This window comes from Micropterus salmoides, unplaced genomic scaffold (assembly GCF_014851395.1).
Source record: "Micropterus salmoides isolate LMB-PRFRI ecotype aquatic unplaced genomic scaffold, ASM1485139v1 Ms_hic_scaffold_7, whole genome shotgun sequence".
Classification (NCBI taxonomy): domain Eukaryota; kingdom Metazoa; phylum Chordata; class Actinopteri; order Centrarchiformes; family Centrarchidae; genus Micropterus; species Micropterus salmoides.
Genome location: NW_024044459.1, coordinates 19,410,204 through 19,437,897, shown reverse-complemented (window position 1 = coordinate 19,437,897; position 27,694 = coordinate 19,410,204). Strand labels below are relative to the sequence as shown.

Sequence of the window (27,694 nt, the reverse complement as noted above, 5' to 3'; positions counted from 1 at the left end):
AGCCAGCAGAAACTTTAGGTTTAAGAGATATTACTGCTTCTTCTCTTCTCCATCACTTTGGCTCATTTTTTGCGCTCCTCAATCTGCTCCAACTCACTGGACACATCTACCATCGTGCCGTGGATCATGGTTTGACCTTTGACTTTTACAGTGTTTCCAGTCCTTACGTCGGGGTCTTCTGAAAAACAGAACTAAACCAAGGTTAGTCATTTAAATATAAAAACACTGAACAACATGATCTGAAGAACTGTACCATTAACCAACTCAACTTATATATTCTATAAAATACATATATAAAATACTTAATATACATAATACATACATAATATGTCTGCATTCGTATTTGCCATATTGAGGTTATGAAGCTCTACCGAAATGTTATATTTTGACAACTTTGTCCTTCAATACCCTCGAATGTAACCTAACCGCAGTTAACTGTACACATTGTCTGTGTGTATAAGCTTTATGCTAAAAACATATAAAAGGCATATCAGCCATACACATAAAGAAATAGCCCATAAAGTCCCACTCTCAGGTAGATAGCTGTAAGCAGGTTAACAGAAAAGGGGGATTACTGCAATACCTCTTTGGAATTTTCTAGCTGCTCTTGACTCTCAGGGAAGGTTTCTTCCTTTGGTCAGGTGACGACAAGCAGATTATCATTTTTAATGAAGTCAGAGCATCTGCTGCTGTTGTAGGTCAGCAGCCAGCAGAGAGGGGCTGCCCCAGCCGCCCGCCAAACACCAGTCTGTAAGCTCTGACTCGGACCTGTCCTGCCAGTGGGTCATTCCAGAGCGCAGTCACGGGTCAGTTTAATCAAGTTTCACCGGAACACACAGGAATCGGTTACAGTTACGAGGTAGTAAATAAATTAAAGATGCCCACAAAAAAAAAAAACGAGACAGAGTACAGACAAGGAAACCAAAGATGTAGATGACGAGGACTCGGAGGATCAGGAACCAAAGTCCAAGAAGAAAAGTAAGCAAGCAGGTGAGTCAGTGGATGCTGGACAGAAGAAGAAGAAGTTTCAAGACAGTGATGAAGATGGAAACAATTCTGACACATCAAGGGATGATGTGAGGAGCACCAATAAAAGAGGGAAAATGACTCGGAGAATAATGATAATGAGAATAACAACAATGACTCCAAGAGTTCAAGGAGAGGGGAAAAACTCCCTGATGTGATTTTGACCACTAAGAAGGGATCAAAGAAGTCCTCGGTCAAAGACAAGATGGGGTCAAAGGATAAAAAATCCAAAGATGAAGACAAAAAGTCCAAGAAGGACTCGGAGAAAGAAGCAGCTGGGGATGAAGATGAAGGGAAAAAGAAAAAGAAAGAAAAGAAGAAGAAAGGTTCTGTGAAGGAAGATAGTGATGACGACAACAAGAAGGCAAAAGGCAAGAAGAAGAAGAAGGTTGAAAATTACGTTGAAATCTATGAGAATGAGCTTCGTAACTATGAGCCCGAAAAGGTGGAGAACTACGAGGATGAGTATCACAAAAAGAAAGGTAATTGCAAACTTTCTATCTCAACCTCAAAAATGTACAGAAGGGAAGCTTCGGAAGTGACAGAATTAAAATACTCTTTATAGAGAGAGCATGTTGCTATGTCATTAATTTAAAGTCAATTCGAGGCTAGTTCTGTTTGAGGAAAGACATCTGACACCCAGGTGAATCCTTGATTGCAATTACGGGATCCTGAGTGGCTCCAGCATGCTTTGGTTTGATGTGCATGGTAACATTACACTGAGTGAAGTAGTATCCATGTATCGCCGGTATGTTATCTTCAACCTACAGCTATATGACACCTGTCACTCACTAATTTTCACAGAGGGTGGTTTTACATCCTAATAGGAACTTCATAGTCCTCTGAGTTTCTTTTGTCTTTTGTTCTCTTTTTTCTTTTTCTCACTGACAAACTAAACCTTGATTCTTAATTTCCTTAATTTTTGTGAAATCAAGTTACAATTACTCATGTTTTTAATGGAAAATCGCAAAAAATATAAAATACTTTTGAAAAATTCCAAGTCGACAGAAACCTGCACACACATCTGTACATTATCATAAATATATTTTATTTAAGGGTATGAATAGTTTGAGGTTATAGTCAGAAGACCATAGTCTTAGCATAGCATTTGCTATTAAAGCAACAAACGTGTATTTGAGTAGCCTTTAATGTTGAAACAATGGCAGAATAAAATAGTCTAATTCAGTAAAATTTAAGGTATTTGTCATTTAAAGGACAATTTCTTAATTTTGTTTGGTTATTGGAGTTTGGTTATTTTAATTTAATGAGCCTTTAGACATTAAGTGGTGCTACCAGCAGAGTTTCAGGAGCGGGACCACACATCAATGATGTCACTCCTGGCATTTACATAAATACCCACACAACACATGTCCTCTTTCATTCCGCACCCCTCACGCCCGCGTAGCTCCCTACAATGCTTTTGAATGTCTATTCAGCAACTGCAAGCATCATACATCTTCAATTTGTTTATCAATAAATCATTTTATCATATCTGTTGATTGTGGTCCTTGCTAGTGAACTGTCAATTAATAACCTGCACAAAATACGTTAACAAAATTGCTGCCTGCAACCAATGATCGAATTCCTAAACAACCCATGACACTCTTAATTTTATAAATCTTGTAACTGTTAGCATGTACAGACTGCACTTGAATGACATCTCTGACTCCTCTTAAAACATTCTTATATAAGGATAGAAGTACTAAAGCAAACAAACACACGGAGACACACAGATGATAGCTGTATATTACCCCACATGTTTACTATTGAACTGTACCTCACTATCCTGCCCCTACACTTTCTCCTGCTGTTATATACTGTGTATCTCCTTTCTGAAACACACATCCGTTTGTATTATTATGTCTTTAAACCCCCCAGTGTATGAGGTGGTCACCATCACTGGTGATGAGAGAGGAGCAGGCACTGACGCCAACGTGTTTATCACTCTATTCGGAGAGTATGGCATCTCTCCCAAAGTTCACCTGGCTAGCAAGTAAGTCCTCTAGTGTAAATTCAGATGTAAGGTCTTCTATACTTGTTTGGATGAAGGTAAAATAATTTGGTCAAAAAAAGGACAGAACAGATTTCAATCATTTATCACACTCCTCAAGCCAGCGGCCTCAGTCATAACCTCTGCCACTTAGACCCATATGTGATTTATTAGATTCTTGTGCTTAAACTAAACCTTTGTGTTTTTTCTCCTCTCAAACAGCACAGAAAAGAGGTATGTGGTGGTGATGGCTGTGAAAGAATGGCTGCTCTGATAACAATCTGTCTGCTGTGATTATGGTGTTAAATTTAGTTTACATGACATGATTTGCTGCATGATTTTGTCAAATGTTTGCAAAGCTTTTCTCTTTCATTATGCATGGGGAGCGAATGTGGAATATTTTGTTACTTCTCCTAGAAAACTTTCACGTTTGATTGTTTTGCATTTATTTTTAGTTTCATAAGTGAAAACATGATGAAATTCGTCTCGGCTTTTTTTGTTATTTCAGGAGTCGCACAGCATTTGAAAAAGCCAAAACTGATGTGTTCAGAATTAGAACTCACAATGTTGGACCTTTGAAAAAGATAAGGTACGTTGACCCAAGAAAATGTCATCCCTGATCCAGACTATGTTTCTTTTGTTCACATTGGTGAGTATTATTAAGATGAGATGAGGTATGAGCAGCTAGCCAACACTGTTGACCTTGGATTTGATTAAGGGAGATTTGTTTCCTCCCCTCAATTCATTTGCAAGAAAAATTAGACTTTTTTATGTAGATGGTATTTATCTGTTGCTTCAGGATTGAGCATGACAACACCGGCCTGAACCCCAGCTGGTTCCTGGACAGAGTGGTGGTGACAGATGTGATCAGGCCTCACCTGAGGTTCTACTTTCCTTGTAATAACTGGCTCAGTAAGGTGGAGGGAGACCACCTCTATATCAGAGACCTGCTGGGTAGTATGGACCCCATGGACATGCCCAAATGTACATAAATATGAGCATATGAGAGATACTAATTTCAAGTTTTTGTAAAACATTTGTTTTTAAATTGCTCTTTAAAACTTTGGGTCTTAATTTTACAGATAATAAGTATATAGTGAGTGTTTTCACTGGGGATGTAAAAGGCAGTGGAACAGATGCGGATGTCTTCATCAATATCTTTGGAGAGTTTGGAGACACAGGTAAATTACATTTGCTCACATAATTAACTTTCTCCCAAAGTGAATACCTGTTTTATTGCAGTTAATAAAACCCACTTGGGTTTGAATCAGGATTCATCTGATAGAATTTACAAATAGTTTTGTTATGTAAGGTGAAAGGCGACTTGACAATGACAAAAATAACTTTGAAAATGGCACCGAGGACAAGTTCACCATTGAGGCACCAAACTTGGGCAAAGTGAGGAAGATCACCATTGGCCATAATAACAAAGGCTCTTCAGCAGGATGGTTTGTGGACAAGGTAAGAAAGAAACTGTTATTTATAGTTGTTATTTTCAAGATGTGTTTCTTTGGGAAGCTAGAAATTAAAGAAATTAATTTGAAATAGATAGATAACTAAAAAATAACGTGTAACTTTCTTTGTTACAGCATGTGTGACTCACAGTATCTTATCCTGAAACAAAGATTAGAGTCTTACTGTACCTCATTCTGCTCAGTTCGGCCTCTGCAGAGGTACTTAAGACATGTGATCCTCCTAGGTCCTCTCAGTCTTTTCATCTGAGACTGATGTCCCTGCTCCTCCAACACATACAGTGTGCGCATCTGAGAGATCACTTCATTCAAAACAAACAGACACACACACACACACACACACACACACACACACACACACAGGACCCACATGTCGTCATTCTACCCTCTGTGTAAGGGGAAACTGTGTCCCATTAAGGGATTGCCTTACAGCAAACAGATAGACGAGTCGGTAGATTTGTTGATGACTGCAGCACAGACTGACATCAAAGATTAGCAGTGACAACAATAATGAATCAAATCCTATTTGCAGTTCTCATGTGGTTTCTAATTGAAGATTATTATATTAAAATATATTTTTAATTATTTGAGCTTGATTTTGCTCTTGTCATTTCTGTTAAAATGTGTTTAAATGTAGATAAACATGCAAGCAGGCTTTACCCTTCAAATATACTGCATATACAGTATACCCTCAAACTCCCAGGCCTATGGTAGAGGACCCGAAGTTGAGGATGACACATACCACCCCACGAGGGGTGAGAGGGGGATTTTTTTTACAATACATACATTTTTGAAAATTGTTATTTTCCAGGCTCTAAGGAAGAAAATATAATTTGTAATATTAAAGGTTTTATTAACTATATTTTCAACAAAGGTGTCTTCTGTTTCTCTTTATCCTTCAACAGTAACTTTCTCTGTAAGATGAAAAATTATACTGGGTCAATAATGTGACCCGCATTTAGTACAATAGTGTAAAACTCTAGTTATAATTGTAGATGTAATGGAACATGAAACGGTAATGAAAGAGACCATTAACAGTAACAGCAATACGAGTGTTTGATCTTCGCAATCATCAACTCAAAGAACACTGTCATGCTTTAATAAAACTTTTCCTAACATCATGTATAACCGATCTCTGTCACATGTTGGCGAATACATTCTTATTTTTCCAGGCAATTGTGGATGATCTGGGAAACAAAGTAGTGTATGAATTTCCAATCAATCGTTGGTTTGCCATCAATGAGGATGATGGGAAGATCCAGAGAGACGTTTTAGTTGGGGGGAGCCAGCCCACAGGTGAGGATGAAATTAGTTTATGAGCTTGGAAAAACTGCCTTACATACACTTCATCCATTTCTTAAAAGGAAACCTCATGTCAGTGAACACAATCACGGCAGAGATGAAAATGAGCTCAGTACTCAGTACTATTTCCCCCAAATTATTTGCCTCATTTAGGAATAATTATCTGCTTTCCTGGTCTGAAAAATACAGCATAAAAGTATTAGAAGTAGTAGAAATAATATTTCTATTGCCAAGAAACAGATAATTCATTGTTTTATACCTTCTTATCCAGTCCAAAAAAAAGAAAAATGTCCAGCTTGCTAGATGCCCATTGTTTGATCATTAATTCTTGGGTCAGACTATCAATGTTAAGATCTGGTTCCTGCTGAGCTCCTTAGGGAGTGGAGGTGCGATGAACCACAGTGACCCACTGGCAGAGTCTCTGATAGCCTGACATGTAACTGTACCCACCAGGTATTGTGTACAACGTCCAGATTGTGACAGGAAACATCCGTGGTGCCGGGACCAACTCCAAAATCCAAATTGTGATGCACGGCTCGAAAGGCATGAAGAACAGTGGCAAGGTAATAAGAATCTACCGTATATAGATGAAACAGAGCAGACAACTTGCAGTGAATTGACAACACAATGGCTGCAGCAGTTGTAGTTAGTTAGTTTTCATTTTAATGAAACACAGCAAATAAAGACTGCAAAAGTTTTTACTTAAGTGAGACGTTTGTTCTTTGGTGCCAGTTTTGGAGCGAAATGGTAATCACTTTGGTGTTTTCGCACTGCTCTGCTCATATGTAACTTATCAAGAACAGTGGTTACAATGGTGCAGTGGATAAGCTTATGCCTTTGGTGTGGGAGACCTGGGTTTGATTCCAACTGTGACATTCACCAATGTGTCCCTGTGCAAGGCACTTAACCCCTAGTAGCTTGAGAACCATGCAGTGACAGAAACGGTGTGTATTTTGTCTGTTGACGAGTCTCTGTATGTGCTGCTCTGTTGTTTGTCCAGCCATAGTGGACATTGATGCACAATTTATTACCTGGAGCTACTCAGTCTAATTGACATTTAGTTTTCATGTAACACAATCGGCAGAATTCATGAACAAAAGAAAATGTTCCTTTCAAACATATTCCCTGTGTTCCCTTGTCTGTGTTTATGAAATCATGGATTCACCACTGAGTCTAAATGGGATTATTTCTCTTCTGGGTACATCTGCCTTGCGGTGGAGTAACCACAATTTCCTTCAACTTTTCTTGGATATATTTGTTTCAGGTGTTTTTGGAGGGAGGAAAGTTTGAGCGGGGCCTGACAGACATCTTTAATGTTGAGATTGCTGCGCTCCTCAGTCCCCTCAGCAGAGTCACCATTGGACACGACAACGGAGGAGTCAGTCCAGGGTGGTACTGTGAAAAGGTACATGCACACATGCGTGCAAACACTACAATCTGGCAATTTATTGCGAGTTAATCCAGCTGAATCAATGTTTTTCGCAGGTGGTGGTGTACTGTCCCTTCACAGGGATAGAGCAGACCTTCCCATGTAGTAAATGGCTAGATGAGAAGGAGGGAGACGGGCTGATAGAGAGAGAGCTCTATGAGATGGTCTCACTCAGGCAGAAGAGACAGAAGAGTAAGTTGAATATCAATGATTATGGCAGCAGTAAAAGCTGTCATTTTCACTTATTATTTCCTGAAACACTAAGCAAAAACATTCAAAAATCCATCATATTTATCAGAAATTTGCTTAATTACTCCACAGGTGGTCTACCTTCATTCTACTTTGCAATTTTTGAGTGTTGTTTTTCCTATTGCTATGAAGTCCAATATCTCTTTGAAAGAAAAGTAAATGGGGAGTGCAGGTGTTAAATACAAAATTTGTTTTCATCTGGTCCACAAATGTATACAGCTGAATGTGTGTTTTAGCTACCCTTTTTTTTCTTCTTTTGGTCCCCACAAAAATGAAAAGTTACTTCATATCTATTCACAATCAAACAGATGCACAGTTGAGCTGTCTGCTGCAATCAGTCTGCAACATGATAGTTTCTGCCCTGAGAAGAGTATGTAGAGAAAAAATGCCATTTCAGTGGCTCCACTGAGATGCTGAAGGAGCAGAACGAGTCAAACTGCTAACCCTCGCGCAGGCCCCAAATGTGTGTGAAAGAATGCACTTGTGAAACTCTCTCTAGGCAGTACAGGGGAAGGGAGGAACTACGTTTACCTTTTAGTCACAGTGACAAACAAATGATAAAGATAATGGGATGGCAGTAATCTGATCTAAGCTATAACAAACCATGACAACGTTCCTGATGATTTCCTTTGGTTCTCCTCAGAGCACCCGTGGTCCTTGTGGATCTGGACGTCAGACCTGCCTGGTGCAGGAAGCGATGCAGATATCTCCTTTCAGGTCTACGGAGAGAAGGGCAAGAGTGATGAGATCAGACTGGACAACAAAACAGACAATTTTGAACAAGGACAGGTGGACAGGTTTATGGTAAGTATTCTAAATTGTAATATTATTATTATCAGATACAAGGCTTCATAGGAAACTGTTTTTATCTTGATGTGATCTTACAGGTTGAGCTGCCAGATTTGGGAAAATTGACCAAATTCCGTATCTGGCATGAGAAGAGAAATCCTTTTGCTGGATGGCATCTCAGCAAGGTGAGAAAATCTATTATCTAATAATTTTGCAATCTTATACTGTATTTATCATATCAGTTAAATTTTCTCAGTTTGTAATAAACTCACATGCATTCTGCTGGTTTTATTGACAGCTTATATTTTTGTAATTCTATATTACTTTTACTTGCTTAAATCAATGAACTCACCCTGCCTATATTTGGGACAGGCCTTTAATTCTACCATGCTGAATCTGAATGAATCATTCTTTTGTGCTCATTGTTTCCATAAAATGAACTAAAGATTAAATTGTGGAGACTCGACCAAACTGATCTAAAGATGTAGATATGTAGTATGTCCATATTGACAAAAGTTTAAACATTTAGATTGGTATGCACAATCTAAGCAGCTTAGAACTAGCTCAAGCAGGTGACCCGGTGGGCTTCAAGAGATTTTATAAAGACCAGGCATTTCATTGAGAAGGAAAGGGACAGGCTAATTGGGACTAGGCTTTCAATTGAAATTATATGGCAATTATGTTTCCTAAATACGCACAGTTGTAGGTGTTCTAGTTAAAATAAAGTCCAGGACAGTTTAGTATCTTAAGTTCATAACAGACATAAAAAGGTAATAAGTTAAGAAGGTATGTATCTTGGGTCTTAATATTTAATGTGGAAAACTGCTTTTACAGGTACCTTAGAAAAGAAGAAAGAAGAAAGTTCAGAGAATTGTTTAGCTTCAGTGTTTAAACACTTGAAAGAAATGACATCCAGAGAGAACAAGTTTTCCATCATTGCATTTTCATTCCCAATTAGGCAACTTTGATGAAGACATTAACAAAGGAGAAGTATACGTTTCCTTGTGAGCGTTGGCTGGACACAAATGAAGATGATAACGAAGTCGTGAGGGAGCTACCTGCCACCGGAGAACTAATCGCTGAGCCGCTGCCCTGTAAGTAATATTCACCGTGAGCAAGCAAAATCTGCTTTGACAAACATAGAGACGAATGTAAAACTTGAATGAATAACGCTTCTCTGTTCTGCAGTAATCAAATACAGAGTGACTGTTTGCACGGGGACTATCGGCGGCAGCGGCACAGATGCATCCGTTTTTGTTAATCTGATTGGAGACCAGGGGGACACCGGAGATCGGCAGCTGGTCAACTGCAAAAACAATGTCAACAAGTTTGAGAAAGGAAACGTGGGTACATTCAGTACATCACTGTTTGACATAGAGCTTAGCGAAAACTTAATTATTTGTCCTCTCTTTCTTCATATGCCTCTTAGTTTTTGCTTCTTTCTTTTTGAAAATGACATGATAAATCTCCATCCAACAATCATTGAACATTTTTTTTCTCTTTCACACACTGAAGCCAATCACTAATCAGTGTGCTTGTAATTAACCCAATCAGCTGCACCTGTAGCATGTTGGTGTTTCTGGTATTGACATATTTGGGGGTTATGTTTCTAACTAGTTATGGATTACACCCCAATAATCAAGCAATAGCACCTGGAGTCTGCCCAATCTCCAATCTAGCCCAATTTTAATCAAAAATGTTTTATATTCATACACTTGTCTCTCCTGATGGGAATACTGCAATGTATTTGTCGTACTGTATCTGTAGAACAAATACTACAAACATACAATAATCAAAATGCTGTGTCCGATTCCCCACAATTTCCTCTTTTTGATGTGACTTTGTCTTCCCAGATGGATGAGTTTATAGTCGAGGCGGTAGCCATCGGGCAGATCCGCAGGGTGAGGATTGGACATGACAGTAAAGGTGGAGGCTGCGGCTGGTTCCTTGATAAAGTGGTTGTAAGAGAGGAAGGACAGGCTGAGGCTCAGGCTATAGAGTTCCCCTGCAACAGGTGCACTAGTCTCAGCATGAATACAGAAATAAATGTAACACTAACTGTTGTTACAGTCACAGGTGTGTGTGTGTGTGTGTGTTTGTGTCATAAGTGAGAGTTTGTTCGTTGAATGTGCTGTACAGGTGGCTGGACCCCAACGAGGATGATGGACAAATTGTTAGAGAGTTGGTGCCATTCGCAGATGGACAGCGTCTTTACAGTAAGTTAGAGGAATCTGGAAATGTATTCTAGCATTTAGATTTAAACTCTGCGTGATGCTGACTCTTATGTTTTTGTATCCGTGTGTGTCAGACATTGCCTACAACATTGCAGTAAAGACAGGTAACATCCCTGGGGGCAGTTCAGACTCCAACGTGTTTGTCAAGCTCTACGGAGACAAAGGCGACACCGGTAAGATGATGCTGGTGGTCTCTTCCAACAACCTGGGTAACTACTTTGAGACGGGTCGCGTTGACATCTTCACGGTGGAAACCTCTGATATTGGACAGGTGACACAGAGGAGGCAAAAACATGTTTTGACTATGACAAGCTTGAGAAATAATTTATTGAAGGGCACACAGTCAAAGATTTCTCCCATGCTAATAATACTGTCAATGTGCTTTGGATGTACCACATGATGGATATCAGGCTATTGCATTGAAGCAGCTATATTTCAGAAGATTACCATAATTACTGGTCTTGATAAGATCTTAACGTGGCATTCTGCATGTCTAAATGTGTAGCCTTCTTCCTTAGATATAGCCTAGTTCCCAGCATGTAAAGTGTGATCTATTTATTTGTAGACAGTGATTAAACAGTTACAGTCATTAGTAGTATACAGATTATTTTGATAAGCATGAGACTGCATTTGTTAAAAAAGGATATTTAAAAATGTAGAACATGCATAAATGCTTTTGTTCTATTTTATAAGCATACTTTTGTCTGATTCCTCAATAAATGTGCGTAAAAGATCTTTCATTTATCAAATAAATAAAATCCATTTAATGTTATTCCAGATCAACCGTCTCCTGATTGGCCACACCAACGAAGGCATGCGTGCAGGCTGGTTCTTGGACAGCGTTCAGATCATGGTTCCAGTCCATGGCAAGCATTACATGTTCCCCAGTCACCGCTGGCTGGATGAGGATGAGGCTGACAGCAAGACGGAGGTGGAGATTTACCCAAGTGAGATCCTGGACATGGAGCAACGTAGGCAACAGTCTCACACTCTCACAGAAGATTCATAGTGACATGACATTATTTCTAACCTGTCCTGTTGTTTGCTGGTCCTTCAGCAAATAACGTCAAGACTGCATTTTAAGCAAAATATAAAACATGAACACTATTCAAAAGCTACTCTACTGCAGTCATATTTTGCCAAGGTATATTGTCAAAATTTGTGATGTTAATCTTTTCTTCATAAACTGTTGAGCACCTTGCAACTACTGACTAAAAATCATTTGTGTGCTCTTTGATCTTTGTCAACCTCTATTTTCCAGTAATTAACTATGAGATAACAGTAGTGACCGGAGATGTGATGTTTGCTGGCACCAACGCCAGAGTGTTCATCCAGATCTACGGGGACAAAGGGAAGACAGAAATTATCACACTCAAAAGCAGATCCAACAACTTTGAGCGGAACACCACAGAAATATTTAAGGTATCAAAGCTTGGATTTAATTTAATGCTTTCACTGGCTGCAAAATACATGTTAGTAGTTGAATTTGTATGTCAAAGAAAATAAGTGAATGTCTAGATGTTACATTTAAAGTTGAAACCAACGTGACTGTTCCCCAGATAGAGGCTAAAGATGTGGGCAAGATCTTCAAGGTCCGCATCGGTCACGATGGCTCAGGGATCGGATCTGGCTGGTTCCTGGAGACAGTGGATGTCAAACATCTAATCATGGCCTTGATGCCCAAAGAGAAGAAAAAGGACGACAAGAAAAAGAAGAAGAAAAAGAAGAAAGATGAAGAAGATGAGGACGAGGAGGAAGGAAACGAGATGCAGGAAGTGGTGCTGACTTATCACTTCCCCTGCTCCCGCTGGCTGGCTGGGGGTGAGGAGGATGGCGAGCTGGTGGTGGAGCTGCTGCCTGAGGATTCAGAGGAGCTGGAAGGTACAAAATGAATGTAAATGAGTGTAATGTTGAACTTCAGAGAGAGAAGTGATGAACGTGAGAGTGCCATGAAGAGGGCCTCAGATATTTCCACTCAAGTTGGGTGGCAACATAAAAAAAAGCTGTGTACTGCAAAGGGAAATTTACCAAAACCATGCAGTAATAACAAGCTAATTGTTGACCCCAAAATAGATGAAATACCACCACAACTCAGTGGAACTGCTGTTTATGCACAATTAATTCAGAAGGGATAAATAACTTAAGCTTAATTCACTGTTGCATGAACACTTTCCTTACATTGTACAACAAAGCACAACAACATCAATTATGTAAAAACAACATTTTTGGTACTATTTATTGTCACTGAATATATTTACACTCATTACTTACTTTTGTTTATAGTGTTTTGCATTGTCAGTGGCGGATTCTGCCATCTTGCTCTGAATTTAAATGGCATCCAGAAATGCATAAGGTATTCACAGGAAAAGATGCATGCAGGTGCTGCATAAAATGTGGAAGGGAAGAGTTGGCTCATGTGTCCACTTTAATTTGTGTGCATGAACATTATATTATCTTGTCTTGTTTTCTTTGGTTTCTTTCTCTATCATAACAATATAATGCAATAAGTCCTCCATTCCCACGGGTTATTTCAGAGGAGCTGCTCAAAGCCCTTTTCTTGCTACCAGTGATCGATAAACATGTAATTTTAAACAAAACTCTGGGACTAGTATTATTAAAATGTTCTCAGTGTTACCATGATTAACCACTGGTGTTACAATTCAACCACAATTGAAAAGTTAAGGATTGTAACTTTAAAAGAAGAGAAAAGAAAATACTGTTTAGAGTACAATTAAAACTGTACATACATACAATACTTTCAATTTCAGTTTTTGACTATGTGTACCAGGTATCAATTTGTGTTCTTGTGCATGCCACTATCCTCATTATTCTTAAAAGAACTTTTTTTTTTGCCACAAGACTTTCTAGTGACACATCTGCCTTTAATTTTAAGTATTTAGACAGTCAACAAACTTCAATTAACAACAGCTGTATCCACTATGATTAAGGGACATTAAAACAAAATGAAAGAAGAATAAACAAAACAAGATTAAAATTAGTGGATTTGAGTTGTTTTGAATGGAGTGTTTTAAGGCAATACTGGGGCAGTACTGAATAGTTCAAAGCTTCGAAGCTTCATTCATAATGTCGATATTTGAATTCTAAATGAACATTCAAATGCTGTGCAGCTCTTTTTTTCAAGTTTTCATTCAGTTTACACACAGCAGATAAAGATCAGGCTACACATTTAACATAATTAATAATTAATATTTGTAAAATTAGACTTCAGTGGTGATGGCTGTGTACGATTATTTCCAACTCGTGTGACCCAAACATTTCCACTAACCATTAATACTGTACTTGCATACAGCAAATACACTTTCAACACATAGCAGGGATACGTGCTTTCCAGTGAGCAGAAAATCTCCAGTATTCTAATAATACAGCTAGAAGAGAAGTGCTTCCTTTACCTATTATCAAGTCTTGTGTTTTCTTAATGAGCACAGGTATATGTATAAGTGTTGTGTGTGTATATATACAGACATACATAGATATCATTGGTTATTTGCTCCACTTGTATTATTTTCTATATTTATTGGCACATATTTATATCCTGTACTCAGTATTAATGTTGTAGGCATGCATGGTTTGATTTGACACAGGTTCCTGGTTGACATATGTGACAGGTTAAAGAGTTGTTAGTAACTCATCCCTTGTATTGTCTTGACAGTCAACACCTATGAAGTGTGCGTCTTCACTGGGAAGATGCAGGGTGCTGGGACAGACGGCAACGCCTTCATTAATATTTATGGAGAAAACGGAGACACTGGAGAGCGCTATCTGAGGAACTCTGACAACCTCAACAAATTTGAGCGGGGGCAGGTATGATGGGTTAAACAAAGTGATGATAATTACTTTTTAAATCAACTAGGTAAAAAGAAGCAATCTGATTCATTCTAATTTTTTAAAAGTCATTATTGTAACCAGTGAAGTGGAGAATAAACAACAAAAGGAAAAATGTTCCTTCATGGTTCATAAAAAAGCAAAATACATTATTCTTGTCAGACTGGCTCAACTTATTATTATTCTTTAATTAACAAATACTAAAAGCATAAAAAACAACTTGCAATGAAGTCATTTCCCGACTGACAACAGCCTCGATTTCAATTACATAAAAATTCTTCATTAAAGCAATTTTACCAAGTTTTTTGGAAGGATATCTTGCTGAAAATTAACCAGTAGTTAGTCAAAGTCTCAAGCACTTCCACGCAACATGAGCTGTGCATCGAGGTGTGGGTGGGAGTGTATACTGGTAGGATTACAAGCTCTCCTGCAGGCAAGCCAGCTGTGGCTAAGAGGAGCAATGAGTTGTCCCCTGTGTCATTAAACCTGCCCTACATTTACAAATTTCTTAATCCAAACCTGTGAATTACTAATCTCTACATTACACCTGTCACTGTAGGAACACAAAGCTCATGTCCACAGACAATTAGGTTTTTCAGTGACAGGAATGCTAGCTTAGGAAACAACCACAAATGCTGTATACTTTACCAACGAAAAATTGAATGGTTAATTCACTGAATGTACAATATTGTTCCTGAAAGATCCTATGCATTTGAAAATGCATTTGTACACTTTAAGAGGAGAAAATAACACAAGAAGTTGAGATTGAACTTTGAAAAGCTGTTGACAAAAACAACCTCACCATAAGGTCCACTAAGCTCTGGAGCTTTTTAATAATAACACACACATTATTGTTTTTCCCCGCAACCCGATCCCGGATAAGTGGATGAAGATGGATGGACATTATTGTTTTTTTATTGTACATTAATGTGCACTGTCCCTTTTTAGATAAATAAACTGAAAATATCCCACCCTTCTCTCTCACGCTACATTTCCTGTGTATCTCACTTTAAACTGTCAACATACAAAAAATTGGTTTAAAAATGTTTGCGTCTGTACGCGGTTGCTGTATTTTGCAGGAGGATGTTTTCATTGTGACAGCTGTTGATCTGGGTCCTCTGAAGAAGCTACGGATCCGTCACGACAACACTCAGCCTCATTCATCTTGGTACCTGGATCGTGTTGAGATAGTGGACACAAAGGATGATACAACGTAGGTGAAACCAACATACAGTTTGCTCAGTTTTCAAGAACAAAGACCTCACTGTATGCTTTAAAGAGCAATAATGTCATGTAATTATACAACTGCCAATGATGTAAGAACGTGTCATTTTTAAGACAGAGTGCTGATTGGAGCTATTTCTTGGGTCTAAAGGTACTATTTCCCTTGTAACCGCTGGCTGGCAGTGGATGAGGATGATGGACAGCTAGCAAGAGAGTTGGTGCCTGTGGACGAAGCCTTCATGAGGAAGGATGAGGACGAGGATGATGAGGGGACAGGGGCCACTCTGGGGCTGGAGCAAAAATGTAACAGTTTCAAAACTGGCTTATTTCTAAGTAGAGGGACAAGATAAAAGGGAGCCCTGTTCAAGTATTTATCTAAGTGCTAGTGAAACACGCAGGTGTAGACAATAGCAAAGAGGGACTCGTGTTATTTTGAAGATGAAAAGGATTAAAGTACTGACTTGTTATATTTATTTTACAGCCATGTCTACTACATATACTATCAAAGTAAAAACTGGAGAAAAGAAGCATGCTGGAACTGATGCCAACGTCTTTGCCATCCTGTTCGGTGAAAATGACGACACGGGTATGATAACTCACCAGCACCTGGCATTATTGTGGCAGCCTCATGTGGTATGTTATTGATCTAAATGAGGCCAATCTGTGTTTTAAAAATGTTCATGTCACTCACAGGGATTGTCAACCTTAAGGCTTGTAAAAACTATAAGAATAAGTTTGAACAGGGGATGATCAATGAGTTCACTGTGGAGGCGGTGGATTTGGGTGACCTGGAAAAGCTTCGAATTGGGCATGACAACTCAGGTGGGGCTCTACAGACCAAAAATAGGTAGTCTCTGTCATAAGCAGTACACTATATCAATAACTAATAATACTGAATAACATATAATTGTTCTTTCCACTGTCAGGGGGTTCAGCCGGTTGGTTCTTGGACTGGGTTGAGGTTGACGCCCCTTCACAGGGTCAGAGACTACGCTTCCCATGTGGCCGCTGGCTGGATAAAGGAGAGGATGATGGGGCAATTGTGAGGGATCTCTATCCCGCTGAGTTACAGACCGAACTCTACATGCCATGTGAGTCAGCAGCCGTGGAAGAAGAACTCAAATCCATCAATGAAAGCAGCAATGGGAAATCTTCCTGTGAAAGTGCTTTACACAAAGTGTGGAAGCATTAGCAGTAAAATGTATTTTAAGTGCTCTCTCTGGAGAACAGTGCTTGTCAGAGCATTAATTCTTTTAATGCATCCTGTAGCAAGTAATCGGTACATGTAAAACATATTGTTCCATTGTATATTTTTATCTTCCATCTTACTTCACCCAAACAAAGCTGTCACCCTCTCCTCTGACTTTTCAGTTGTGCCTTATGAGATAAAGATATTCACCAGTGATGTGTTTGGTGCGGGAACAGACGCTGACGTGTTCATAGTCTTGTACGGAGGTAAGGGAGTGTGCACACAGCAGAAACACCTGTGTGTCAACAAGAGAGAGAGGCGTCTGTACTTTGAGAGGGGAGCAGAGGACATGTTCATTGTGGAGGTGAGTGTGTAGATTTGGACTGCACATCTTTTAAGACTGCGGCTGCAGATCTGCAAACACAGTGTTGTCTTTTCCCAGCTGGAGGATGTTGGTGACATTATAGAGAAAATCAGGATAGGACATGACAACAGGGGCACCAACCCAGGATGGCACCTCGACAGAGTGGAGATTAGACGACAGCTCAGGAAAGGAAAGGTAGTAAAAATCCACTTGAGATTACACCTACGTAGATAAGTACATCATTAAGTTTCATTGTCTGTGCCTTCATTAAATTATTAACGGATTAATAATGTAACACATTTTGGCTCACACATCTGTCAGTGTCAGATATACTTTCCTTCAGTCACACAGACAGAGCCTGGCCCAGTTCTAGGATTTATTTGTGTTTAATGGCAGGGTTCAGAGACGACCATTTTCCCATGCGAGTCCTGGCTAGCCAAATCTGAAGGTGATGGGGAGACGGTGAGGGAGCTGGTCCCCTCGGAAATCATTACACAGAAACTCCTTAGGGATGGGAAGCTGAAGACAACTGAAACAGAGGTGGAAGATGCTTTGGAAAGTAGGTTTAGCCTGATTTCAGTGGTGTACTTAAGTGCAATTTTGAGGTTACTTACACTTACACAGTAGTATTCCATTTCATGTAACTTTATACATATATTCCACTATAATTCTGAGAAAATATTGTACTATACTACACTCCTTCTACATTTATTTAACAGCTTTAGTCACTAGTTACTTTTTAGATTAAGATATTACATGCAAAAAGAAAAATAACATATGGCGCACTCTTATAGACTAAACTAACAGTAATTAAAATAGTTTGCTACACCTGGGAGGAGGAATCTAGAGGACCTGGCAGAAACCCACATAAACGCAGGGTCTGAATCGAGGACCTTTTAGCTGTGAAGCCACAATACTGATCTCTGAACCACCATGCTGCCTGCCAGGGAGGAGAAGAAAGGACAAGGTTTGAGCGGAGGGATGTGAGAACTGAAACAAACAGGAGAGAAAGGAGTTAGACATGCACATTTATGTGTGTGTGTGCACAGGTGGTATAATTAGAGAGGCTCAGGTGATTGGATTAGTGAGAGAGAGAGCTGTGATCTTGCTCCTGAACCTTAGTTACTGTATATTAACTTCATTTAGTGAGCTTCAGCTCCTTGTTTAGTTCCACCACTGCCTGATACTGCATGTAATGTCATCACTACTTAAGGTAAAATATGGTGAATGGAGTCCCATGTTAGATATGTTTATAGTTTTGTTTGTGCACATTGTATTGACATTGTATTTCAAATCTTTAAGGGCAAATTATAAAATATGGCAAATTAAATTATTTCAATTTACTATCAAATATGGAAATATTTTATAGTGAGAGTGCATACATAGAACAGGTCTCAAACAATGTTAATCAAGCCTTGTGTTTGGTTGTTTAATAGGCAGTAGAGTTTATAGACCAATTTTCCGAGACACCATACTCAACTTAATAAACTGCATGAACTAGGCCTGCACCAAATGCCATTTTTTTTCACAGTCAAAGCTTTTAAGGAGGTTTTTGAACAAAACTTTGAATGTCTGTCGTCATATTTTATGACGTCATCGGCCCAAAAAATTTTAAATACTTAATTTGAATGAAGTGATTCGTCCGATTTAACGAGTTAGTCTTTGTTTGTTAAGAAAATAAAGACATAAATTTATTTTTTTGATTGTTTCACAGCGGTTATGCTCTGAAGAAACAATTAATCACAGCCCACCTCCACATAACCCTGCAGGAAGGAGCCACATTGCTAGATATTGAGTGAATGTAGCGAAAGCCCCGCCCACAGTCAAACAGAGACTCATCTGACAGAGAGCAGAGAAGAAAGACGGAGACAGCGACCTGGTCACTACGTTTACGAGTCCCATTCTTAAACCCCGGGTGCTGCAGAATAAATAGACTACACAGCGTTTGAATGTTAATTTAGATTTTGAATGTCAATTTTATGAACGAAGCTTCGAACTATCCAGTACTGCCTTAGCATGAACACACACATACTATTGGATTGGAAGCCTTAACTCTTTAATTCCAGTTCAGAAATTTCTAAATCATCTTAATTTCCTAGTATTGTTGAACATAATTACAAACTTGTGAGTGGACTATATGTATCTCCCCAATTCATAATTGGGTTTTTCTTCCATTACAGCTCACACATACAAGGTGTCTGTGCGGACAGGTGATATGTTCGGAGCAGGAACTGATGCCAACGTTTTTCTCACCATCTATGGAGACCTGGGAGACACAGGAGAACGCAAACTCGCCAAATCTGAGAACAACAAGAACAAGTTCGAGAGAGGAGAGGTACGTGAGGAAAGGCATGGTACGTTGTGTCTCATTACTGCTGGTGTCTAAAGGAAACAAAATATGTTATTTTCTCTTTGCCTCTCAGGTGGACAAGTTCACTATTGAGGCTGTGGACTTGGGCCAAGTGTTTAAGATCCGTATTCGGCATGACAACTCCATGATCGGGGCTGATTGGTACCTTGACCAGGTGGAGGTGCTGGATGAGGATACAGAAGAAGTGTACATGTTCTTGTGTGAGCGCTGGTTGTCGACGAAGAAAGAGGACAAACGCATAGAGAGGACCTTCTTTGTCAAGGTTTGTTAAACTTGGGTTTTGGTTTGAGACCAACTTCTGGTTAAGAGAAAGAAGCAAGTAGATTATTTGTCTGTTTTGTGTCTGGTTCAGGGTTATGAAGGTGAAAGACACCCTGATCCATTTGCCAAGAACATGGCTCAGGCCAAACTGGGGCTGGACAGAAATGCCAACAAGAAGAAAAAGAAGAAAAAGGTGGCAGTGATGGAAGAGGGTCCAAGTAAGACCACAAAAGTAATTGTGTTTTTCAAGATGGGTTTGAGTATGAGATGAGAACAATGTGCTTTCTGGTGGCAAAGACAAACATAAAGGAACCTTTTGAAACATTACACAGATCATTAACTTGAGAAAAGGGAGCCAATGAGCCAGTTAGGGGGAAGGACCTGATGCAAAACTGGTGTCTGTTAAATGAGAGTTGTCAAAAATCTGGTGGGGGGAAAAATAACGCTCTGTACACTAAAGATGAAGCTTTAGTGCGCAGCAGGCTAGTTTAGCTTTGCATAAAGACTGAAACAAGGCGAAACAGCTAGAGAGAAAAAAACACATTATATCTTGTTTATTTAATTCAAAGGAAAACAATGTTAGTGTAAAAACAATAATTATAACTATTGTAAATCTAGGAGTATTTCTTGGCCCCAAGTAGTAACTTTCTGGATTCTCTTCTTTTTGTTTTGTAGTCTCACAGTGACACTAAACAAATGTATTGTGATGTAATGTGTTAATTAGAGATTTTACAGGTAATGGAAGGGGGATTTTCTTACCTTAAGAGCAAGGCTAGCTGTTTTCCCCTCATTTCCAGTCTTCATGATATGCTAAGCTAACCGGCTGCTGGCAGGGCTGGACTGGTACAAAAAATCATCCCCGGCATTTTTGGCTGAGGCGGCCCACCAAAATCGGTCGGACACCCCTCACAAATACACCATCGATCCATTTAGGGGTTCAGATTAGGGGTGTGATGAAACACTGAGATGTAACATTTGCACACGATTGTTGTCCATGACTACAAGAGAAGTATGTAAATTTCATAGGCCTACTATTTCGAAAAATATTTATAAATTAAATATTTGATAGGGGGGTCTTAAACACTTAATTTCCTGCATTCTGGAGACATTTTCTACACCTATTTATTGTGAAAAAGTCTTTATTTTTATAAAGGGAAGAACAAAAAAAAAACTGGGCATTTGCCCGGTATGCCAGATTACCAGTCCAGCCCTGGCTGCTGGCTATAGCTTCCTTTAACCTCCTATTCCTTTAAACACTTCAATGAAAAATGTAAAGCCCTCTTTAACCAATTCTTCTCCTCCACCCAGTCATCCCCTATCATTTCACCTTGTCCACGGGGGTGGACCGTGATGCCAGCACTACAGCCAGGGTCTATGTCATCATCATCGGCCCCAACGATGTTGAGACAGACCGACTGTGGCTGGACCTGCCAGAGGGAAAGAAATCCTTCACAGCTGGCACCATGGAGCACTTTGTGTGTTATGGAACTGACGTAGGAGAGATCAAGAGGGTGGAAGTGAGAATCTGGGACTGTCTCTGTTGCTAAATCTGTGAAACTGTCTCCTCTCTGCTGCCTCTTCAGATGCACTGATGATGTTAAAAAATTAAATAAAGCCATTCTAGCTCAGCAATAATTAATTCTAGCTGTGCCTTCTGGTACCTAGATCGAACAAAATGAAATGATATATAAATTCCCAGCTCTACCTCCCCCCTCTTTCTCTCTTCCCCCTCGCTTCCTCAGCTTGGCCATAACGGTGTCACACCAGAGAGCTGCTGGTTGGTGGATGAGCTGTCGGTTGCTGTGCCAACCAAAGGTATCAAGTACATCTTTCCATGTAAGTGCTGGCTGGCTAAAGACAGGGGCGATGGTCTGACTGCCAGACTGTTCAATGTGCTGGACTCCAGCACGATCAACATTATCCGCAAAGTGAGTCACAACAAATAAAATATGAAACATTTAGTTAATATAAAAATAGAATTAGTCTCTTTATCTGTTTTATCTACTGTATATTGTAGGTTGTTTATTCGGCCACAGTTGTCACAGGAGACACTCAGTATGCAGGGACTGATACCAACATTTTCCTGACGGTGTATGGAGCCAATGGGAGCACAGAGGAAATGCTGCTGCCCAAAAAGGAGGACAGGTCAGTCCTCCAATGACCCCCTGATTGTATTGATCACTTTTCATTAAAGGAATAGTTCTGTGTTTTGGGAAATACACTTATTTGCTCTCTTGCAGAGACTTACAGGAGTTGTAATCAATATTTCTATAACAATGTACCAAAAGACAGTTTGACAGTGGCCGTTTGTAGTGATGTAAATAAAGAATTAATACCTGAATCTGCAGCTCCTCTCGGTCTTACAACTTTACTGTTGTGGTTTACTCACTGCTCATAGTATTATTTTTTTTAGCTGTTTTCAATGAAAAGGTTGAACCCCATTGTACACCAACTGCTCAGCAACAAACAGCAGCCAGATGTGAGATAGCAGAGACAAAAAACAGAGCTAAGAGTGACTATTGGACTGACAATAATCAGATGTGCAGAAACATGACTCCATGAATGATAATGTTCCTCACATAACTGTTGGATGTGAAATAAGCAACCAAATAAACTTAAAAGGTGAGGATATGTTAGTGTTCAAATGGTTTCCACTGTTCCCAAGTGGCAAAAAATTAAATTAGAGTTTTGTGCAGATAAAAAAGAGAGTCAGAGCTTTAGGGCTGCTGATAGGCGGATTTTGTTGGACAGAGCCAGGCTAGCGGTTTCCAGTTATTGTGTTAAGCTAAGCTAACCTGCTGCTGGCTGCAGCTAAAGAGTTAGTTTACAGACATGAGAGTGCTATCAATAGCCTTCTCTAACTCTGGGCCAAAAAGTATATAAGAATATTTCCAAAACTATTTCTTTAAGATAACCATCTCAAATCCAGATGTTTTAAAATGCACAATGATATTTATATATTCTTTCCATTTAGGTTTGAAAGGGGCCAAGAAGACACATTCAGTCTGGAGATAGATGACATTGCTCCTCTGAAGAAGATCAGAGTTCGGATAGATGGCTCTGGAAGTCGACCTGACTGGTTTCTTGACAGGGTAACATAAACACTACTAAAATAAATAAAAATAATAAAAATCATTTGCAGTGGCAGCATAGCTGAAAATCTTATTCACAGAATGTGTTATTGCACTGGCCACAGTTTTAATTAGTCTGTGAAATCAAATGGCAAAGTGCACAGATTTTACACATCAAAGTCTTTTTACAGGTCTTGGGGTGTAATACTGCATATGTGAAAAAAAAGTTAGATAAAGTTTTTTGTGGCTCCAGAGGGAAATCTGAAAAAGTGCCTCAAGTGATGTCACTTCAGCATCAGTTGGGACTAAAGACTGCATGTTTGAAATAACCTAGAGGTGTAGAGTTGGATGAAAGTGAGCCCACCAGACCTCTGGAGCCCGCTCTTCATCTCTGCTTGAGGCTATAGTGGCTCAAAGCTTGCCTCAAGCCACTACAAGAGTAACACACTTGAATGTCTGACTGAACTGTCAACAGTCAAGTTGAGGACAATTTTGGGTAATGTAGGCGCCAAGTAAAATCCACAATATCTCTGGTTCTCCGTTTTTTAACTGTCCATTGCGAGTCTGACAACGTTAAGTCAGAGTCAATCATGTATGTTAGAATTAAAATTGCAGCTTTTGCAATTTGAAAGTTGAACTCCTTCAAATCATAGTTTCAGCATAAAAAACATGAATTGTTCAGCAAAAAGCAGCTGTATTATTTTGTCTGATTCTATACATGTAGAAACAAGATAAATGCATCATGTTGTTAGTACAATCATATCTTGTTTAATACTATGTGAACCACAAATACAAGCTTGTAAGTATTTTAAAAACAAAATGCAATTTAAATCACAATATTGGTCAGAACAATTGCAATTAGATATATTCCTCAAAGGCCACTAACGTTGGTCTGTTTCTGTTATATCTCCTGCAACTTAACAATGATATTCACCAGGACTTTTGCATTTGAAACACCTGAGATGTGGTAAAATGAATGTCTCAATAAATGCTTTAAGATCCTGATGCGGAATCTGACCACAGAGGAGGTGTATCTGTTTACCTACGAGAACTGGCTGTCAAAGACCAAAGGGCCGAAGAGGACGAAGGCATGCGAGCTGGCAGCTGTGGTGGATGATGAGGAAATGGTGGAGAAAACAACCTACATTATTCAAGTCCAAACCAGCGATGTCGGGGGTGGGTCACATGAGTTTTGTACAGTATATTAAAGTGATGGCCTCAGCTATCAAAAAGATATACTCACATACCTACGTGTAGTTTTTGGTAAACATGTCAGCTGTTATTTACACATTAACGAGTCTTGACTTGATACAGTATTATGATATGCAAGGCCACAGAGTATTAAAGTATTTGACTACTGATTACTTACCATGATATATCAAAGTCATCCATGCAACGTTATTAGGCAAATATTAAGATCTGCTTTCATAAGTAAATGCCTCTTTCTTGGTCTTTTAGGTGCAGGCACCGATGCCAATGTGTTTTTGATGGTGTTTGGGGAGTACGGGGACACTGGCACGCTGCCACTGAAGGAGAGCTCAAACAGGAACAAGTTTGAGCGAAAAGCAAAAGATGTGTTCAGATTTTCCGATATGCTCAGTGTGGGCGAACTGTCCAAGGTCCGAGTGTGGCACGATAACAAAGGTGAGGAGGAAAGGTGCACTGGGTGTCAGAACTACATAACAGACAGCAACTAGAGGGATGTTTGGTCTCTAAAACTGCAGAATTAACATGATTTGTTACAGTGATGGTGATGATTTGGCCTTTTGTTTTAGGCTTGTTTGTAAATAATTTCAGTAGGTTTAAGTATATCTTTATGTAAAATCTGAGAAAATTCAAATTTTACTTTATTTAAAAATTCTTTTACTTGTTTTTTTAAAGGAAAGTTGTTCATCAATTACAATACCAAAATGTTTGAAGTCATGTACTACCTGAAATTTGGATGAAAAACTAGAATCTAGCCTTTTCTGGTACTGTTTCCTAACATTAAAAGAATACTTCAACATTTTGAGAAATACACTTACACCAAGGTTTAGATGAAAAGATAACTACCACTCTCATGTGTATTTAATATTAAGCAGGAGCCAGCAGCCAGTTATCTTTGCTTTTTTTGGGTTAGTCTAGTCTCTTCGGCCAAGAAATATTCCAGTGCATAACGCCCTGTAGCACCGCTACGTCGTTTTACACACTTCAGATTAAACACACAACTTGTAACATGTTAAATAGTGATCTTTAGAGGTGCGGGTATTCAGATTTTGTTACCTTTGGACAGAGCCAGGCTAGCTTTTTACTGCTGTTTCCAGTGTCCGTGCTAAGCTAAGACAACCAGCCACGGGCTGTAGCTTCATATTTACTATAAAGAGAGTGGCATTGATCTTCTCATCTAATGCTCGGCAAGAAAGCTAATAAGCGTATTTCACAAATATTCCTTCAAGATGTAAACACGAGTTCCTCAACCAATTTGTATGTACCATCACATTTTATAGCTGTGGTGCGCAGCATCATTAGATAAAAAAAAAATTAAATAAAAAAAAAAACATATTTATATATTGAAAGGATAAACACATAATGGGCTTTGTTGCTCTTGCTGGCAACAGGCCCTGCTCCTGGTTGGCACCTGGAGTACATTGACGTGAAAGATGAGGCCATGGACCAGACCTTTAGGTTCCCCTGCGACCGCTGGCTGGCTAAAAATGAAGACGACGGGCAGATAATGAGGGAGCTGGCCTGTGCCAACAACGACTCTATAGACCTCAGTGACAAAACCAGTTAGTAGAAATGGAAGTCTGTGGGCAATGATTTCAGGCTCTCTAATTTGACTAATTTAACAACTTGCGAGCTAATTTCAACCATTTGCCAGATGTGAAATGATTATATTGCAACAATCTCTGACTCTCTGCATTGCCACAGAATATGAAATTGCCACAACAACTGCTAACACAGACGATGCCTCCACCACGGAAAACGCCTGGATCGTGTTGGAAGGAAGGAAAGCCCGTTCCAAGGAGTTTGTTCTGGAGAATAAGAAAAAGAAGTTCTTATGGTAGGTCTTCAAAGAGAGTGTAGGTGCCTTGGCTCGCGGTGAAACCCTATTATGTGGCCTTACATAATCTCCTCTCTTCCACATGTTTTGTTTTTCTACCCTCTTTTATCTTGTAGCTTCACTTTCTGTCCGCAGAGTCTCTACTTTCAGTAGAGCTAATCCCATGAGATGCACAAAAGGAAAAACTCTCTGGCAGACAACTGTATATAACTGTTCACTGTTCAGAATCAAACCCTGCACAAACTCTGCTAGTAGTTGTAACTTTTTTTTGCCCTTTCACAGCGGTGCCACAGACACGTTTGAGTTCTCGTCCAAGCACGTGGGGGAGATTGCCGGCATCTGCCTAGGCCACATAACGAAAGACGGAAAGAAGGTGAAGAATGAAGCTTTCTGGCACGTTATGGAGGTGGTAGTGACAGAAAGGGAGCTGGGAAACAAGTGAGTGGAGTGACATCCTACATTATGTTATATAAAGCGTCACGTTGATGGTGTTGAGGTGACTCCAAACCTTCACTCCTGTTTAGGTATTTCTTCCACTGTGATGCAAAAATCCCCCTGGCAGCCAAAAAGGACCAATTCCTGACATTTGAGTGCTTTAAGTCCATCGAGAGCTTTGCGAGCAGAGTCCGCAACCTGGTCCCTGTCAAGTATGAAATCATCATCATCACCGGGGACGTAAAAGGGGCGGGCACAGACGCCAACGTTTTCATCACAGTCTATGGCATCAACGGTGACTCAGGCAAGCGTCATCTGCGGCAGAAGTTCCGCAACCTTTTTGAGCGAGGGCGAACCGACCGCTTTGTTCTGGAGATGCTGGACCTCGGGGAGTTGCTGAGGGTCAAAGTGGAGCACGACAACAACGGCTCCAACTGTGGGTGGTATTTAGAGTGTGTGGAGGTGACCAACACAGCCAACTCAGTGACAACAATCTTTAACTGTGGAAATTGGCTCGACACTTCTAAGGCCGACGGCCAGATCCAGCGGGTGCTCTACCCCAAATACTGAGGAGGAGCATGCATGACACAAAGAGTGGGTGAACATTCCTTTAGAGACTTTTTGGTCACTTGTTTTTTTTTTTTGTACTGTAAGTTCAAGCTTCATGAGGAAAAACAATGAAATTAACAGACCTGAATGTAATTTTATGTCACCTTTTAAAAGTGTTGTTTTTTAAGTTTGTGCCAACTGTTTAGGTTGTCCCTCTTCTCACTTCAGAAAAAGCCATTTGCGACCAACTTTTCTTGTACAATCTGAAAAATAAACTTGTGCGAACCTGCAGATAATCCAACACAATAAACATTTAGTCTTAATTTGTTCTTTCTTTGGTCTGTGTTTAGCTTTTTTGATTATGTCTAGGTTTAGCATTTCCACACCAGTCCACAGACACCATGTTATTCTTTGCTTACTGTCAATCACTTGACACCTACAGGTGGAAAAGAAAGGCAGGAAATTGTCCCACAAAACCATAAAGCCTCCTTTGAATTAGTATGTCGTTTGGACATGTGATGTGAGGTTTCGAGCATGGATGGACAACAGCTGCAACAACTTAACTAACTGTGGATGGGGGTGAAACAGCTTCTGTTAACACCACAGAAAACAATTTGATGTCTCTTTAACTGACACTGGCATTCCAGAGTTGCACTTTGATCCATCCATCCATCTAGTATAAACACTTAAGTATTTTTAATTCTGCAAAAACAGTATACCATTCAAATATGCCGCTTACACTATATACTATATTAGTAAGTTATTATGTAATGCAATTTGGACACAGCGTACAGCATCATGTCTCATCCAATGTTTCACTTTTATATATTATATTTTAGTTTGCTGTCTGCAA

The 27,694-nt window shown here is 39.5% G+C and overlaps 1 protein-coding gene and 1 long non-coding RNA gene across 5 annotated transcripts; one reads left to right on the top strand and one right to left on the bottom strand.

Annotated features, from left to right (window-relative positions):
- Positions 1–4,234: 4,234 nt before the first annotated feature.
- On the bottom strand, positions 4,235–9,514 carry LOC119892243. Its single transcript, XR_005442527.1, has 3 exons — positions 9,316–9,514; positions 8,072–8,187; positions 4,235–4,790 (listed from the first exon to the last, which is right to left on the bottom strand). It is a non-coding gene; the product is annotated as an uncharacterized LOC119892243 (long non-coding RNA).
- Positions 8,989–27,164, top strand: loxhd1b (lipoxygenase homology domains 1b). Of its 4 annotated transcripts, none has more exons than XM_038704419.1 (31): positions 8,989–9,043; positions 9,216–9,351; positions 9,446–9,600; positions 10,111–10,271; positions 10,397–10,473; positions 10,566–10,762; positions 11,270–11,438; positions 11,753–11,913; positions 12,051–12,372; positions 14,162–14,313; positions 15,414–15,547; positions 15,710–15,861; positions 16,040–16,144; positions 16,252–16,380; positions 16,485–16,649; positions 16,930–17,111; positions 17,190–17,306; positions 17,508–17,670; positions 19,292–19,446; positions 19,535–19,744; positions 19,835–19,961; positions 21,052–21,260; positions 21,486–21,671; positions 21,761–21,888; positions 22,718–22,835; positions 23,813–23,990; positions 24,273–24,458; positions 25,412–25,582; positions 25,725–25,857; positions 26,140–26,295; positions 26,382–27,164. In XM_038704419.1, exons 2-31 carry the CDS (start codon positions 9,225–9,227, stop codon positions 26,860–26,862), a joined length of 5,106 nt encoding a protein of 1,701 aa, XP_038560347.1. In that variant the 5' UTR covers positions 8,989–9,043; positions 9,216–9,224; the 3' UTR covers positions 26,863–27,164. The 4 variants fall into 4 exon arrangements, with proteins under 4 accessions (XP_038560347.1, XP_038560345.1, XP_038560346.1 ...); XM_038704417.1 differs by having other exon boundaries at positions 11,270–11,462; XM_038704418.1 differs by having other exon boundaries at positions 8,997–9,027; positions 11,270–11,462.
- Positions 27,165–27,694: the final 530 nt, after the last annotated feature.

Excerpts from the sequence above, each read along its gene's own strand:
- loxhd1b (XM_038704417.1), top strand. The coding sequence starts at position 9,225 with ATGAAGACATTAACAAAGGAGAAGTATACGTTTCCTTGTGAGCGTTGG. Across the intron at positions 19,447-19,534 it reads ACAAGTTCGAGAGAGGAGAG|GTGGACAAGTTCACTATTGA; the intron begins GTACGTGAGGAA and ends TTTGCCTCTCAG. Across the intron at positions 23,991-24,272 it reads CCAAACCAGCGATGTCGGGG|GTGCAGGCACCGATGCCAAT; the intron begins GTGGGTCACATG and ends TTGGTCTTTTAG.